The sequence below is a fragment of the Papaver somniferum genome, chromosome 2, assembly GCF_003573695.1.
Source record: "Papaver somniferum cultivar HN1 chromosome 2, ASM357369v1, whole genome shotgun sequence".
In the NCBI taxonomy this organism is placed as follows: Eukaryota; Viridiplantae; Streptophyta; class Magnoliopsida; order Ranunculales; family Papaveraceae; genus Papaver; species Papaver somniferum.
In genome coordinates this window covers 175136790-175156019 of record NC_039359.1, presented here as the reverse complement: position 1 = coordinate 175156019, position 19230 = coordinate 175136790, and the positions used below count along the sequence as shown (strand labels likewise).

The 19230-nt window shown below is 34.9% G+C and overlaps 1 protein-coding gene across 1 annotated transcript; it reads left to right on the top strand.

Annotated features, from left to right (window-relative positions):
- Positions 1–4550: 4550 nt before the first annotated feature.
- LOC113352438 lies at positions 4551–17396 on the top strand. Its single transcript, XM_026596255.1, has 2 exons — positions 4551–4886; positions 17037–17396. Exons 1-2 carry the CDS (start codon positions 4551–4553, stop codon positions 17394–17396), a joined length of 696 nt encoding a protein of 231 aa, XP_026452040.1.
- Positions 17397–19230: the final 1834 nt, after the last annotated feature.

The following is a 19230-nucleotide window of genomic DNA, read 5'->3' as shown; positions in this document are numbered from 1 at the left end:
AATTCTCCTTGTTTCCAATAATGAGGATAGATTATTCGAGCTTTCATTAAGTTTTCTCAGCATAGAGATTTTTCTTTTAATGATTCATTTTTATCAAGAGCAGAATTAAGAGTTTCCTCCAAATACCTTATGTGGGAAAGAAAGGTATTTTATTTTTCTTTGAAGCACAACTGTTGAGAGTTTAATTCTGCTTTAGAATCATTAAGTTCTTCTTCTAAAATGCACACCCTTTTTAGGGATTTATCCAAATTCTTCTCACAGGTTTCTGCATGAAGACGCTCAGTGCTCATTTTTTCTTCGAGGCTTAAAACTTGTTGTGAGAATTTTTCTTTTAGCAAGTTATGTTCTTCATCGAGATTTTCAAACTTTAAAGTTAAATATCTTTCTCTTTCAAGTGATGAAAGAAGTCCACTAGAGCAAATAAGGAATTGTTTGCTTAATTCTTTCAGTTCAGATGTTTTTACACTTGATCTTTCATCAGAAATCTCAAGTATGGAACTCAAAAATATCTCGTTAGAGGTATCTTCAATTGAGTAACAAGAGTTTGAAGAACTGTCTCCTTTTGATCACATATCTTGTGATATGTTAACTGAGTCTTTAGACTTTCTTCGCAGTCGCTCAGTTTTTCCTTGACCCATGATTTATAGAATGGATCTCACTAAACACAAATTGTTAGATCTTTTCGTGTTTTCCTGCTCTGGTACCAATTGATAGGACGAGGGTACCAAAATAAACCACAATCTTTAAATTATCCACCTATAAGTCCTCTTACCGAAAGTGATTGTCTATGGACAAAGTCGAGACAATACGACGATCGGTATTCACACTTTGTGTGATTGTCTACGGATACAAAATCGAGACAATACAACAATCAAAGTGTGATTACTCGATAGTAGGTTCGGACTTAACCAAACTCTATAGGTGATGTAGATTTTATATAACCAAAAATAATGATTAAAATGAAACCTAGTTTTATCCGCAAGCGCACAGGTCAAGTGTAATATAGATAGAAAATGTGGTTCATTCCCACAGGGAGTGTGAAATACTCTACCAACTAATACCAAAACTAAGTAATCGCAATATGATGTTTTTGAGAGTTTCAGAAATTCAGAAAAAATGAAATAATAAATAACAAAGACGTAACCAAGAATGCGAGAGTCGGTAACCAGGGTTATATGATATTCACTACTACTTCCAATTAATTACTGAAATGAAACATAATTTTGAATATATGTTTATCCTCTGTTCTATTAACATCACTTATTATAAGCATATATCGCAAATATCGCTAGTATACTAAAAGCAAAGCGCATCAAAAGAATAAGCCTAAGCATGCACTATCAAATTGTATTAGCGAGAAAATTATGCGAAGCTAATTACTAGTTCACAAATATTACTCGGCTATTCTAAGCATAACCCATCAAAGAATTTAACCAAAGCATGGACTATCAAATAATGAGACAAGCATATTTGTAAAGCTATCGATTACGCATAAAGGTTCTTAAACCGGCAATGCAACAACTCGTTTTTCAATCTATGAATAAGCAATATTCAAGAATTAATTTATTAAGATCATAACGGTCTATTGCTTCATACTTCAATTCAATCAAAAATGGCATAATACCCATGTAGTTTCAATCATAAAAACCCTAGTTACAAAATAATTAGCAAGACATGGTTTTCTCAAAAACCATAAATAAGTATAAGTATAAAGAACACAAGCTAATTAAAAATGACAAATGAAAACGAAAAATTCAAACCCTAGTTTCTCTAAGCTGCGGCTCTCTAGCCGCACCTCTCCTTTTCATTTTGAAACAACATATAAATATAGCCCACAAATGAATTCACGTCATCGCCACATCACCTCCCAATAGAAGTATGCCACATGTCATGAAATACAATCCGCCCAATAATAATGTGTCGCGTGTTATAATATGACGAAACATTGTAAAGTATCAGCGAATCTCCACTTTACATAGTATATGAAACCACCAAGGAAATGAATTAATTTCATTTAAAAAACATGGTATTTTCTTGCATGTGCTGGTCCCACCTTAACTGTATTTGCACAAATGACGTCATTTGGTCTCAAACATTCCTTCCGATTCTTTATATATATATATATATATATATATATATATATATATATATATATATATATATATAGCGAGAAAATTTATGTAAGGACAAGATATGTTAATCTTTCCTTTTTCTTCATTTGCACTTCATTTGCACGTGGTCATGGAGGTGATATTCTTCCATTCTTATGCTAACAATAATAAAGTCACTCTTGACCAATCTTAGGTGGCATTAGTGTGCTGACGTCGACTCGCTTCACCATGCATTAATTGAAGAGCAAATTAAAACTTGTCTGCTCATTGTGACCTCGGCTGTGAAATAATTCTATGCTGCTGATATATATGGAGGTACCAGGCCAACATAATAAGTGCTGCTGATATATAGAATACCAGGCCAGCATAATAAGTGTTTGCTGATATATAGAAATACCAGGCCAACATAATATGTGTTGTTGATATATAGAAATACCAGGCCAACATATTTGATCATTGTGGTTGTTGATACAAGGAAATACCAGGCCAACCCCATTTCATCATTATGGTTGCTGATACATGGAAATACCAGGCCAACCACGTTTCATCATTGTGATTGCTGATATATGGAAATACCAGGCCAACCACATTTCATCATTGTGGTTGCTGATATATGGAAATACCAGGCCAACCACATTTTGCAATTTTCGTCGCAAACACCATTAAGTCTCACATTTTGTTGTTTATTCGCTGGATGATCGAATTCACTTGTACTTTCTACAAAAGCACTAAAATATTATTAGTAACTAAAATATTGTATCATAGCTAATATAAATATGGGTATAAAATGTAGCATATACATGCTTATCAACACCCCCTCACTTATATTTTTCTAGTCCTCGAGCAAAACAGAGATATTATGCAATTGATTTTTATTTTATTTTTATTTTTTATTCTAAGAAAAGTGAAAACCTGCAAAAAATATTGATAATTACCCACTCCCCCGCACTTAAAGATTACATTGTCCTTAATGTAATTGAGTCATCCAACGTAGAAATTAAGGTGGGAAATACAAAAATAAACAATAAAAATAAGAGATAGAGTAGAGGGAACAAATCTGATGGGTTGACTCCCATGAAGCGAAATGTATTTGTTTCCTTACTTTCCAATAACATGTAGTCTCAAACAAGGTGAGGTTGGTACCCCAAAGTAGACATCCAATCATATATATAGAGTCTAAAAAGTTGAGGATCATCCCAACTAATCTGGTCAGCTGAAGATATGTCCCTGTGAACACTATAAACCTCCAAAACAGTATGTAAATTAATTCTCAATCGAAAATTGTAAGTGATATTCAAATAATGCATAGATGGGATAAGCAAATCATTCCCATACGCAAAAAATTCATATTGTTTGACAGTTTTTATTGGCGGAACACGCTCTAAATCAGGTTCTAAATCATCTGAAATAATTTCCGCGGAACAAGAGCTCAATGGAGCAATAATATCACGAATCATAGACCCATTATCATCTAAAACGGTTTTATTATTAATATCATCAAGACGAAAAAATTCAGAAATTAATGGCTTAAGGGTCAAGGTCGGATCTTTCTCGACTGATGGAACTAGTCGAGACTCGGACAAAACTACAGGTTCTAATTTGGGGTTCCATTTATTAGTGTCTAGCAACGGTGCGGAGTCTAACAAGGCATTGACTTCACAAATAACACTAACATCATCAAAACCAAACCCAAAATGAGCTAAGCAAACCTCTAATGGATCTTCCAAGTGGCTCTTGCAAAAGCTTTCCGAGTACATACTTGCTTTTCGCCCACTACTGGTTTCAATTGCAGCACTTTAATCACTAAGGTACCTAAAAAAAAATAATCAAACAAACTGCGTAAAAAGAAACTAAATAAAATCTAAAAGAAAAAAGAAAAATAAATTATGTACAAAAACTAAAACTAAAATAAAAATAAATTATATACGATGATATCAACTAGAGAGTATTTTGCAACCACTCCTCGGCAGCGGCGCCAAAAACTTGATGTAGATTTTATATAACCAAAAATAATGATTAAGTGAAACCTAGTTTTATCCGAAAGCGCACAGGTCAAGTGTAATATAGATAGCAAATGCGGTTCGTTCCCACAGGGAGTGTGAAATACTCTACCAACTAATACCAAAACTAAGTAATCGCAATATGATGTTTTTGAGAGTTTCGGAAATTCAGACAAAATGAAACAATAAATAACAAAGACGTAACCAAGAATGCGAGATTCGGTAACCAGGTTTATATGATATTCACTACTACTTCCAATTAATTACTGAAATGAAACATAATCTGGAATATATGTTTATCCTCTGTTCTATTGACATCACCTATTATAATTATAGATCGCAAATATCGCTAGTATACTTAACATTGACTAACATCATCTATGCCAAACCCTAATTCTCATGCTACCCGCCAAGGCATGCCAGCCGCACCACTGTGCCAATGGTAGACCATGCCATCCACGTCACTGCGCTAAGGCATGCCGGGGATTGTCCAGATTGTTCGATGATTTCTGATGATTCGGTTCCTGTTGTTGATGCATCGAGTTCTTCTAATGAACTGGTGAGTTTGATTCGTAAGATTGAAGGTGATACTACACTTACGGATCACGAGAAAGCTAAGAAACGACAACAACTGTTGTCTGGATCATTGAAATCTTCAGATCTTGATGATGATGAGATGAAGAAGAAAAGTGGTGGTAGGAATGATATGATGAAGATTCTGGATGATAAACTTAACTGTTCCTTTTGCATGCAGTTACCTGATAGACCTGTTACTGTAAGTACTTTCTCTCATTTTGATTTTGATTTTATTTATTTTGCGCATCAAAAGAATAAGTCTAAGCATGCACTATCAAATTATATTAGCGAGAAAATTATACGAAGCTAATTACTAGTTCACAAATATTACTCGGCTATTCTAAGCATAACCCATCAAAGAATTTAACCAAAGCATGGACTATCAAATAATGAGACAAGCATATTTGTAAAGCTATCGACTACACATAAAGGTTCTTAAACCGGCAATGCAACAACTCGTTTTTCAATCTATCAATAAGCAATATTCAAGAATTAATTTATTCAAATCATAAAGGTCTATTGCTTCATACTTCAATTCAATCAAAAATGACCTAATACCCATGTACTTTCAATCATAAAAGCCTAGTTACAAAATAATTAGCAAGACATGGCTTTCTCAAGAACCATAAATAAGTATAAGTATAAAGAACACAAGATAATTAAAAATGACAAATGAAAACTTCAAACTTCAAACCCTAGTTTCACTAAGATGCGGCTCTGTAGCCGCACCTCTCCTTTTCATTTTGAAACAACACATAAATATAGACCACAGATGAATTCACGTCATCGCCACATCACCTCCCAATAGAAGTCTGCCACATGTCATGAAATACAATCCTCCCAATAATAATGTGTCGTGTGTCATAATATGACGAAACATTGTAAAGTATCAGCGAATCTCCACTTTCCATAGTATATGAAACTACCAAGGAAATGAATTAATTTCATTTAAAAAACATGGTATTTTTTTGCATGTGCTGGGCCCACCTTAACTGTATTTGCACAAATGACGTCATTTGGTCTCAAACATTCCTTCCGATTCTTTATATATATATATATATATATATATATATATATATATATATATATATATATATATATATATATAGCAAGAGAACTTATGTAAGGACAAGATATGTTAATCTTTCCTTTTTCTTCATTTGCATTTCATTTGCACGTGGTCATGGAGGTGATATTCTTCCATTCTTATGCTAACAATAATAAAGTCACTCTTGACCAATCTTAGGTGGCATTAGTGTGCTGACGTCGACTCGCTTCACCATGCATTAATTGAAGAGAAAATTAAAACTTGTCTGCCCATTGTTTCCTCGGCTGTGAAATAATTCTATGCCGCTGATATATATGGAGATACCAGGCTGAAATAATAAGTGCTGCTGATATATAGAATACCAGGCCAGCATAATAAGTGTTTGCTGATATATAGAAATACCAGGCCAACATAATATGTGCTGCTGATATATAGAAATACTAGGCCAACATATTTGATCATTGTGGTTGTTGATAATGGAAATACCAGGCCAACCCCATTTCATCATTGTGGTTGCTGATACATGGAAATACCAGGACAACCACGTTTCATCATTGTGATTGCTGCGGAAATAGCAGTCCAACCACATTTCATCATTGTGGTTGCTGATTTATGGAAATATCAGGCCAACCACATTTTGCAATTTTCGTCGCAAACACCATTAAGTCTCACATTTTGTTATTTATTCGCTGGATGATAGAATTCACTTATACTTTATACAAAATCACTAAAATATTATTAGTAACTAAAATATTGTATCATAGCTAATATAAATATGGGTATAAAATATAGCATATACATGCTTATCAATAGGATCACTATCAAGTCATACAAAGTTAACGTTTGTGTATTTTACTTTTAATTATAATAAAAATTATAATTGCGAAATAGAAAAGTAAAAGACATAGAAATATTTTGTTAACGAGGAAACCGCAAATGCAGAAAAACCACGGGACCAAGTCCACAGATGAATGCTCTCAGAATTAAGCCGTTATACAAAATCTAAACCAAAACTTCGTATAGTTGAGACCAAGTAACTAAACCTAGTTCACTTAGTTTCTTCCATATCCATGCGCTTCCGACATTCAATAAGTGCACGCACTGGAACAATTTATTTTGATCGTATTCCAAACAGTAAAGGAACAACAAATCTGTTTGGTAACAACTCTCTTGATTGTTTCATATGAAAATATCTCAAGTCATATGCAAAGGCTCTTCTGTTTAAACTAATAAACTCCTTTTCCTGGTTAGATCAATCTATCCAACAACTACCGAAGTAGCAGAGTTTAGATTTGTAATCAATCAAAATAGAACCCAACAAGGAACTATAAAGCGATGCCGATCTCAAGAAACTAATCAATCGAATAAATATGATTGATTAGTTGGATCCCAGCCGATCAAGGTTTGTGCTACACAAAGATATGAGAAACCAATCAGAAATCTTCTTCATCTTCAAATCTTCTTTAATCTCAATTAAACCTGCACAACACCACTTGAATCTCTTGTGATCAATTGCGCACAGAACAAAATCTGTTAACAATGGATTATCACAAGATGTCGTTAGATATACAAACAGTTCTAAGGATCCCGTCGACACTTCGATCTAGTTTGAGTGAATCTTATATCAGAAGAGAATATTCTCAAGAATAAACAAACTAGGTGCAATCAAATTTCAACAACCGTTAGTTAATCAAATCAATCGAAAATTAATAAACTGCAATTATCTAGTTTTCTTCCAACGGTACTCGTAGACTTCTTGATTCCACAAAAGTCTTTAAACGAGCGGTCGTAAGAGATTTCTCTTAATTAGGGTACTTTTCTCTCATGATAGACGGATCCACCAGAAACAACAAAAAGATAAAGTTTGCCTGGCTCTTAGGATAGTTTGCTAGAAATGCAAACTTAGGTATTTATAGACCAAGGATGTCTGAACACCATCTCAAGATATGCAATAAATTCCCAAATCGGTTTTCATAATTCCTTTGTCTAATATTTTCCTAAATCTCTCAATAGAAAATCTCCAATCAGTAAATGCACATTACTAATTTTTATTCTCTAGAGATATGCATTTAATTTCTGGTAATTAAAGCATATAAAACTAACAACCTCAATTAAAAAATTCTTAATTTATTTCGGACCGGGATCTCCTTGAGTAATTAAGGAATAACTTTGAACAATAAAAGATAAAAGTTATTGTTCGTGTTCAAAGTATGTAGACATCTTTTCTTTGTAAATCCTCTTTCATATTTAAAATCTTGGAATCTATTATACCACACTTCCAAACAAGTTTAGAATTGTTTCATCTGTATTCCAAGACAACTATGTGATTGATCAATTATCAAATCACAATCATGGGTTCAATCGGTTCTACCAATCACAGCGATAGATTCTACATTAATATGGATTACTTGTGATCGAACACACAAGTCACCAGGACTGGTTACATCAGTTACCAGGAATCGGTTACGTCAATTACCAGGACCGGTTACCATATACACATGGTATTGCTTATGATCGGTTACACAAGTCACCAGGATCGGTTACACCAATTACCAGGATCGGTTACACCAATTACTAGGATTGGTTACACCAATTGCGATGCTCTATTACACAATTTTTTTGTGATCGGTCACACCAATTACGAGGATAATTACAAATATCAATCATACCATCTCAGGTGATTACTTAGGATCGGTTACACTAATTAATAAAAACCAGTCACACCAAATCATAAGTTAGGCACTATGATTAGTTATACCAAGATACATAATAAGTTATGATCGGTTCTACTAACTCACACATATTTGTAATCCAAAGATATGCAATGAATAACATTACCAATAAGCCTAGCGATTTACCTTTCGATTCATAAAAAATTTCATGAATGTACTTCCTTGAAAATAATGTAAACATTGCTTCCTAGGACGAAATCTTCACCTTTACCCATACACATAATCACAATAGCATTTATACGATTACGTCGATGTCATATATACGAAGTTCAAAAGATAAGAGTTATACTTTGTTATTCTAATTCCTTAACACTATGATCACGTGTTCATGTCTCACTATTAGAGTATAATCATTCACATTGTCGCAGTTATGTTTTCAATATAGCACGACTTGAAAGATATGATAAGAATGAAACAGTTCAAGTCAATATTACTAACCTCAAGAGGAAGGATGATGTCGTCGTTGTAGCTTGTTACTTCTTTATATTCTTCAGGTCTTCGAGTAATACTTGTATGTCTCATAATCCTAGACTTTCTAGTCTAACCTATACGAAGTTGTCTCTAGTACATAATCAAGCTACACTTATATGAGTTTTGATTCACTAAAGTATGACTACCAAACTTGACATACCAACGCTTGGTGGGTTCAACCGAATAATGCTCTAACAGTCTATTTTCTTATTGTTATGGCTACGGATCTTCAACAACAATGATACTGAGTTGAACACGTTCAGAATCACTGGAGTACTTGAGTGACGAAAAATTCAAGGAATGTTGAAGAATCAAGGAAATCAAGCATGTTGGATGAGAAGCTACAAAGTTTGTTTATTTGGTAATCCATATGTATTGATAGTTTTGTCACTGAAATTGAAAACGGGGAGATTGTTAGAGCAATGCTCGGTCGAACTCACAAGCGTTTCTATCTCATGCTTGTTTTTCAAGTTTAGGTGATCAAAACTATAAGTCTTGATTTCTAGGCTACTTATAGCTATGTCTCGGATTAGGATAGAATGTGTAGTTGAGATTTAGACTTCACGGTGTTGATTGAAGACGAAGAATCTACTGAGGAGAGATTGGAGAAACTTCATCAACAAAAGGTACGTGGAGACTAAAACTTATCTATCACTCAGAACTCTATTCTATTTTATATCCTATTGAGACTAAGTCGTATAACTATATAGACTTTAAATTATACACATTTGATATTTCAAGCTGAGTTTAACTCGCTTATATCTTTCTCGAAATATGTGTTGGAAAGATTTTTTCTTTAACTACGTTCATCATTATTTTTGACGAGTTTAGTTGAAACGATTTATTTGTTGGAAATTAAACAATGAGTAAAAAGTCGATCATGTGAAAATTTCCTTGAAACATCTTACATGATTTGTGTGAGATAGTCATTTGATGTAGACTAGGTGTTAGATCATAGCTCGATTGCACCCACCAAGCGTTGGTATGTCAAGTTTGGTTTGTCATATTTTAGTGAATCAAAACTCATTTAAAGAGTTGCTTGATTATGTAATAGAGACAACTTCGTATAGGTTAGGATAGAAAGACTAGGATTATGAGACATACAAGTATTACTCGAAGAATTGAAGAATGTGAGGAAGTAACAAGCTACAAAGACGATATCATCCTTCTTCTTGAGGTTAGTAATATTTTGACTTGAACTGTTTCATTCCTAACGTATCTTTAAAGTCGTGCTATATTGAAAACATAACTGCGAAGCTGTGAATGATTATACTCTAGTAGTAAGACATGATCATATGATCATAGTGTTAAGGAATTAGGATACGAAGTATAATGCTTATCTTTTGAACTTCGTATATTATACATCGACATAATCGTATGAATGCTATTGTGATTATGTGTATGGGTAAAGGTGAAGATTTCATCCTAGGAAACAATGTTTACATTTGTTTAAAGGAAGTGCATTCATGAACTTTTTTTATGAATTGAAATGGAAATCGCTAGGCTTATTAGTATTGTTATTCATTGCATATCTTTGGATTACCAATATGTGTGAGTTAGTATAACCGATCATAATTTATTATCTATCTTGGTAAACTAATCACAGTGCCTGACTTATGTATTGGTATGACTTTTATTAGTGTAACCGATCCTAAGTAATCACCTAAGATGGTATTGTAGATGATGGATTTTCAACAAAGGTTAAAACCGTAAAATCATGATACATGTTTCTGACATGTCTTTCAGGCATGTGACGATTCATATTTTACGAAGCCATGATGATTATGCATTTCGGAAGGCCTCCACTAGCTGAGCGTTCGATACCTCGCCTTTTATTGTGCCCTCCATGTAGAATAACATAATTGGGCGGTTCTCCGTAAGATTGAGAGCAATAACGCCTTCAGGACGTCGGTGACACTCACTGTTCCCTGACTACATGAGAGAGACTCCCCTATACATAGAAGAACGATTGGGCGGTTCTCCGTAAGATTGGGAGCAATAACTCTTTCAGGACATCTGTGACACTCACTGTTCCCTGACTATGTAGAGAGACGTGTATAGACCCAGGCGGTTATCTGTAAGATTGAGAGAAATAACGTCTTCAGGACATCGGCAACAATCACCGATTCACTGACTATACACAAGAGATTAAATTCTACCGTGACATTCACCAATGAATTCGTAGAAGATAATCTATCTTATCTCATTACTCCTATTTCATGATCGAAATGGTAATAGATAAATGTATTACTCCGATTTCATGATCGAATCCACGACTGATCTCATGAAATGGTAATAGACATTACTCCGATTTCATGGTAGAACCCACGGCTGGTCTCATGAAATGGTAATATCACCACTTATTTTATTACTCCAATTTCATGGTCGAATCCACGATCCCATGGAATGGTAATACCTATTTTATTATTCCGAATTCATGGTCGAATCCACGGCTGATCCTATGGATTGATAATAAAAAACTACTCACTTTTATTACTCAATTTCATGAATCATTCTCCACTGAATTTCATAAATTAGTGATAAATACTCAACAATCGGGCATCTGGACTACCACTGAGTAAGCCCCATAAAATAGTGCAAGTGTACTCGACAATGATGCACGAACGAGCACCCAAATGCGCGAACACACATCCAAAAATATGGACAAATGAGGAATCCACACAAAACAAGAGAGAGAAAATAACAATATTAAAATAATGAAGAAGCTCCCATGGGCCGGTCCCACTGGCCGGCCGGCCGTGCCCTAGCCGTCGCCGGTCCCATGCTTCCTCCATTATTTTTCCTTATTTTTGTTGTTTTCATAAACTCATGAAGACTCCTCCATCTCAGCAACTTTCCTTGTTTGAACAAAACTCATGGTTTCTCCATATTTTGTGGTTTCCCCAATTTTGTGTAGTTTCACAAAAAATAATAATAAAAAATAGGGAAAGGTGTTGCGGGACTGGGCAACTTGGCCGGCCTGCCATGCCCTAGCTGTGGCCGGTCCCCACACCTTGCAATCCCTAAGCTTTCTTAAATTGTTATTTTTCTCATCTTGTGAAACTTTCCAAAAATCGTGGTTTCTCCATATTTTCTCAAATATTGCGCAAATCATGAAAAAGCCAAAAGTCAACATGGACGCATGATCGAATGGGCTACTCACGAAAAATAAATTAAAATATTATTATTTTAATATTCACAAAATATTGATCAAACAAGCATACTTGCTCATTCGAGAAAAATCGAGGATTTCAGTCAAAGATCGAACTCTTCTGAAAATCCGAAATATTGCTCAAACGCACATCAGAAAATGTTGAAACTCTCATGACTGATACATGAGCATTATGGAGACAAGAGCATGCTCCCTTGACCGACCAAGGGCGGCTCTAAGGCTTGCAATAAGCCGGTCCCACACGTTTTCACACTTTTGACCTAATTTGCGCAATTGCTCATATTGGGTCCAAACTCTTCACAACCAACTCAAAATTTGTGAAAATACCCATCAGTGGTCCCACAACCACCAAGGGACGGTCTCATGCCATCCATCTTGGTCGGTCCCCCACTTTTCTATAATTAGGTTTTATCACCTAATGCTCAATCGAGCACTATTTCAATAAATGATGAAACTGACATTTAATCGTCATTCCTTCACCAACCGGTCAACTCAAGACCCTGGTGTACGCTCACTTGAGAAATTAGGCATCACATGGACGTCCATAGTCCCATGTGGTCGGTCCCTCCTTCGCTCATGACCCATTTTCAGCGATTCGTCAATTAATGGGCAATCGATCAAAAATTAGGGTTTCGAACAAACGCTCCACGAAACATCATTCTGAGCAGGATCCAAACACTAATGAATTTATGTTGATCCAACAATCATCGTCTGGATTAATTATATAATATTTGGTAGTCTACCAATATTTTAATTAATATTTTATCGGGTCACGACATCCATAAATAATTTGCCAAATTGAGCAATACTTGCTCAGTCCACCAAAATTCAGTAAATTATCAACAATTTGCTAAATTGAGCAATACTTTCTCAATTGCTCGAATATTGATCCAGCTATCAATATTTAGTAATTTACCAGTATTCCGTCGAATCGAGCAATACTTGCTCAATTGCTCGAATATTGATCCAACCATCAATATTCAGTAATTCGTCGAGCAATACTTTCTCAGTTACTCGAATGTTCCACTGACCAATTCTTCATTTATGCTCAATTCAACAAAACCTAGACTCATTTTCTAAATCAGTCAACGTGAATAATTAAATGCACGTCTGTCGTGCAGACTCCACGATTTGTGAGACATCAATCACGTCACAAATGGGGGATATCACTTAGGGTTTTGGTCTTGCGGCCTACAACACGTGGATTCATCCACAACGAGAAATATGAGTAAGTCGTGTCAACGGTTGAAGGAGTTAGCAAAGTAGTGGGTGAATGATCAACTAAGTCTCTGCGGACCTGGAACTGATTTCACCACGATCTCCCACTTTCCCACTCTTTCACTCAATAAACCATCACACTTACAGGGATCATGGTGTTCATCATTCTTGCAATATAAATAAGTCTAAATCGAGGACAACCGATTATCATCAGACATCATCGATCATCATTCGTCAACAACTCGATAAAAACTTATTCACAGAACTCAACTTCAGCAGTTCACTGAAAATCGCAGAAACCTTCAACACATCCACAATCCTTGATCATCACTGATCCCACACAATTCTCAGCTTCCCTCCTACAGATCAACCCATCTCCCTCTTTGCGACAGAATTGACTCTGGAACGGCAATTGACTTGGTTTAGGCCGGAGTCTTACAGATTGATCTCTCGAATCTAAGCACTCCCTTTGCAGTGCATCTGTGTGAGGTTGAGAAGTTTGGCCGGTTCGAGGAATCTCCATCGCACGGTGATTCCCTCATTCCCTAAAAAACCAGCAAACCTTTTTTCCCCATCTACAGGTATGATCGATATTTGTAATTGGTGTGACCGATCCTAGTAATTGGTGTGACCAATCACAAAAGAGTTGTGTAATAGATCCTTTTAATTGGTGTAACCGGTCCTAGTATTTGGTGTAACCGATCCTAGTGACTTGTATAACCGATTACAAATACTATGAGAATATAGTAACCGATCCTGGTAATTGATGTAACCGATCCTGGTAACTGGTGTAACCGGTCCAGTAACCATATTAAGGTAGAACCAATCCTTGTGTTTGGTAAAACCGTAAACCCATGATTAGTGAATTGATATTTGATCAATCACATAGTTCTTGGAATGCAGATGAACCAATTCTAACTTGTTTGGAAGTGTGGTATAATCGGTTCGAAGATTGTAAATATGAAAGAGGATTTACAAAAAAAATATGTCAACATACTTTGAACATGCTCAGTAATTCTTCTCTTTTATTTTTCAAAGATATTTCTTAATAACTCAAGGAGATCCCGGACCGAAATAAATTAAGAATATTTTAGTTAAGGTTATTAGTTTTATATGCTTTTATTTACCTACAATTAAATTCATATCTCTGGAAAATAAAAGTTGGTAATGTGCAGTTACTAATTCCAAATTTTCTAGTGAGATTTCAGAAATATTGGACAAAGCATTTCTAGGAATTATGAAAACCGATTTGGGGATTTATTGCATATTTTGAGAGTATTCGGTTTTGGAAATTCCTTGGTGTCCAAACATCCTTGGTCTATAAATACCCAAGTTTGCATTTCGAGCAAACTATCCTAAGAGCCAGGAAAACTTCATCTTTTTGTTGTTTCTGGTGGAGCCGTTTAATCAGAGAGGAAAGTACCCTAATTAGGCGAAATCTCTTACGACCGCTCGTTTAAAGACTTCCATGGGATCAAGAAGCGTCTACGAGTACCGTTGGTGGGAAACTAGATAATTATAGTTTATTTTAGTTTTCAATTGATTTGATAGACTAACGGTTGTTGAACTTTGATTTCACCTAGTTTGTTTATTCTTGAGAATCTCCTCTTCTGATATAAGATTCACTCAAACTAGATCAAAGTATCGACGGGATCTTTAGAACTGTTTGTAGATCTAAAGAAGTCTTGTGATAATCCATTGTTAATAGACTCCGTTCTGTGTGTGATTGATCACAAGAGATTCAAGTGGTGTTATGTAGGTGTTTATTGAAGATTAAAGAAGATTTGAAGACAAAGAAGATTTCTAATTTGGTTTCTATTTCTTTGGTGTGCACAAACCTTGATCGGCTGGGATCCAACTAGAACCGGATTACTCGATTGATTAGTTGTGTAAGATCGGCATCATCTTATAATTTCTTTGTTGATTCTATATTGTTTGATTGTAAATCTAAACTCTGCTGCTTCGGTAGTTGTTGGAAAGATTGATATGACCAGGCAAAGGAGCTTATTGGTTAAATGGAAGAGCCTTTGCATATGACTTGAGATATCTTCATCTGAAAGAATCAAGAGAGTTATTACCAAATAGATTTTTTGTTCCTTTACTGTTTGGAATACGATCCAAAGGAATTGTTCCATTGTGTGCACTTATTGAATGTCGGAAGTGCAAGGATACTGAAGAAACTAGGTGAACTATAGGTTTAGTTGCTTGGTCTCAAATATACGAAGTTTTTTATATTTTGTATAACGGCTTAATTATGAGATTATTCAATTCTGGACTAAGTCCCGGGGTTTTTCTACATTTGCGGTTTCCTCGTTAACAAAATCTTGCTGTCTCATTTAATTTATATTTCCGCATTATAATTGTTTTATATAACTAAAGTAAATCGCACTTGTACGTTAACATGGCACTTGATATTGATCCAATCGGTTTCGGTTATTACCGTACCTTTTATCAAGTGATCACTTTGTTGTTGTGTTGTCTCGATTTCATATCCATAAACAATCACATAAAGTGTATTGGATTTCTCCATTGACTTTGATATTCATTCACGAGTTAGGCCAGTCCGGACTAACCCTATTTCAAGTGGACACTGTGTTGAAATATTCCTTGAGTGATTGTATCTCCAAGAGGTTTATACACAGTGGGTCTTGTATAGGTTGTGATCAAAATAAAAGATCATGATGTATTTAGGTACCCTCGTCTTATCAATTGGTATTTAAGAAGGCAAACACGAAAAGATCTAACAATCTGTGTTTGGTGCGATCCAACCTATAAGAATTGAATTTATGTCTGATTGAGTTAACGTTATGCAAGAGTATGAATACTCAAAAGTTGAAGATGTTACTACTTCGTTGACTCATGATCCAGGAGATCTGAAAACATCTAAGTCTATCTCTGATGGAAAAGAAGATACTGATAAAGAGTTGGTAAAACTCCTAAAGCCAATAAGATCTCTGTCTATACGGGTGTTAATATTAAAGACATAATCTAATATTCTTAAGCATGAGATCATACAAAAGGACAATCAACTAAATATTCCATCCAAAGAGAATATGGATCTCACTGTCAGATTAGAATCTCTTGGTAAATCTCTTACTCAAGATTAAGAGACACTCACATCTTATGACTCTGACTAATGATGTTGTCTTAATTTCTTCTGATAATGAGGAAACAAAAAGTCCTTGTTCAACTTTTGGAGATTGTGATAACAAAAGTTGTTTAGTCACATCTGAAACAGATCTTGATGATGGTAGTCTGCCTAACTACATCAAGTCAGAAGAGGATGAGAAACCATCTTCTACATCTACTGATGATCAAACGAAATCTTGTCCAAAGGAAACTTTGAACCGATTCCGTGAATGTGATCTTAAGGAATACAACTTTTAGTCACTTGATAGGAAACTTATACTTCTTCAAAATACAGTGGTAAAAATATTGAAAGAAGTTTCTTGTCTTAAAAAACTGAAAGATCATTCCTCAGTAGAAAGACAAAATATACTCCAATCCGATAAAATCAACTCAAAAGAATCAGGAGTATATGTTGATAATCACTTATGGAAAAAGGTTCCTCCTCACTCATGTCGAAACAGTCCCTGTTTACATGAAGAACGATTCCAGAAGAAAGAGAAGAGAAGGATAATCCATCTAACAAGGGAGTGTGAAGTTAGACTTAAAGCTCCAATGTGGAGCTCTCCATATGATCTGCAGGTGCTGAAGTTTTTTGGTCTTAAAAGCAGGAAGGTTAACTATACCAGAGTGAAGGAAATCTTTTTTCAACTTCCTCCCCAGAATCAGATAGTTTTGTATTGTGATGGAGCCTCTAGAGGCAATCCAGGGGTCTCAGGGTACGGTTTTATTGGTAGAAGACACACAAGAGAGTTATTGATTGCTTTTTCAGAGGGTTTGGGAATATCTACCAATTATGTAGCAGAGGTGTTAGCAATTCTGAATGCAGGTGAATGGGCAATAAGTGAAGGCCATTTGGAGGTTATTTTCAGGACTGATTCAACTGTTGTAATGCTATCTTTCATGAAGAATAAAGTCTCATGGTTTGCTGAGAATAGATAGAAGAAAATCTGTACAACTCTCAATTCATGGATCTTAACTCATAGCTACAGAGAAGTTAACTTCTCAGCAGACAACTTAGCTAAAAAAGGCACCAGACTTGCTAGGGGAGAAAGAATACTTTATACTACAAGACCATCTTTCCTTGGAGAATTAGAAAATCCTGAGCATGCATATTATAGATTTTTTTAATTTTGTAAAAACCAGCTATCATCTACTCCGTGAAAGATTAGATTTTTTTAGGGTTTTTTCTCTTTTGTATTTATTTTGGTGATGTTGTGTAAAACCCTTTTGTTATTAATATAATTCTTTGTTAAGCAAAAAAAAGGTCGAGTCGTTTCGATAGACAGAGGTCTGTAGATTCCTCTCAAGAGGAAAATGGTGGACAAATTGTTGTTCACCGCAACACAACTTGATTGTGTTGTGTTTTGAAATCGTGTCTCATGTGCCTGATCAAAAGAGACAATGATTTTGTACTTCTTAGGCTTTAGGAAAAGTTTTTTTTTTCTTTTCTTAGTTTTTCTTTCTTTTTGTCTATCAAACAAAAGAAAGGGTACTATTGACAATTCTACTCTTCATAGGGTTGAGAGTTGGTCGTGTACGAACCTGTTAAAAAGGTTTGAAACCCTACATTCATTTCTCCTTCTCTGAAACCTCTTTTTATCTCAAGACTACTTGTTGAGAAAATTGTGATTTCCTCTCACAAACCCATACGTTTATGGATACTCCAAGCATGATGTCTTCTGATGGAAAAGATGTTAATATGATTGTTAAGCCATCAATCACGAAGGAAAAAAAAATATCCATTATCTCCAACATTGAAAAGGAAAATAAGGAATGTGAGGAAAATAAGAGCCGTTCCTTCAAATTCTCAGAAGTTTTCTGATGTTCTTGATGTGTTGAAGGAGATGCGAAAGGAGATTCAACAAATAAAGGCTTTTGTGTATAAGACTCATGAGATTCAGAAGGCCCTGGTTTGACAACATCATCCAAGAAGGTTTATTGATATAAACTCCTATCTTAATGAACCTTATGTTCCAATGGCGGTTGATGACAAGGAGTTCGGGGACGATAAAGAATTCTTTAAAGGTCTTTTTGCCTAGTAAATCTTCTATTTTTATTGTTTTGCTTAGAAGAATAACTAGAGTTTGGAATATCCATTATTGTGATTACACATAGCTATGTCCAACGTTTTCACCTTCATGTTTTTAGATTTATTGGTTTAATTTCTAAAAGTGTTTGGAAGATGATTTTTGAAGTATTAATCTTTATGGTTTCATATATTGCAATATTGTTATGGGATATGTGTGTTTATGTCCATGAACTTGATTGTCCCATACTTTGTCAAAATTAAAGTCGTTCGTGAGTTGATATGTATGTATTGATGAAAGAATGAATTGACTTTTGACAAATAAAAAAGTTAAGCCTATTATGTCAATTTTTGATGGAAGATAGGTTAAAATCTTTTGTGTTCAAGGATTATGTCTATTGGATGTCATTGTGCAAATGGTGATGGAAAATAGAATGAGTCCTTGATTATTCCACGGTATTAGGTCGATCTCCGATCCACAATTTGTGTACATACTGTGTTGTTACATAAGGTGTCTTATGTTGAGCTCTATCGACTGAGTCATTGTTTTTGCATAGTTGTTGTTCCATGAGATACTTTATGTCGAACATGACCAATTAAATTGATTACTTTTTTGATTCGTTTGGTTGTGTATTTCGATTAGATTAATTATGGGTTTTCTTGTGATTAATCTAATTGAGTGTTTTTAAGTCTCCATAAGTTTACTTGTGTTGAGCATTTCCGATTAAGTTAATCATGGGTTCTCTT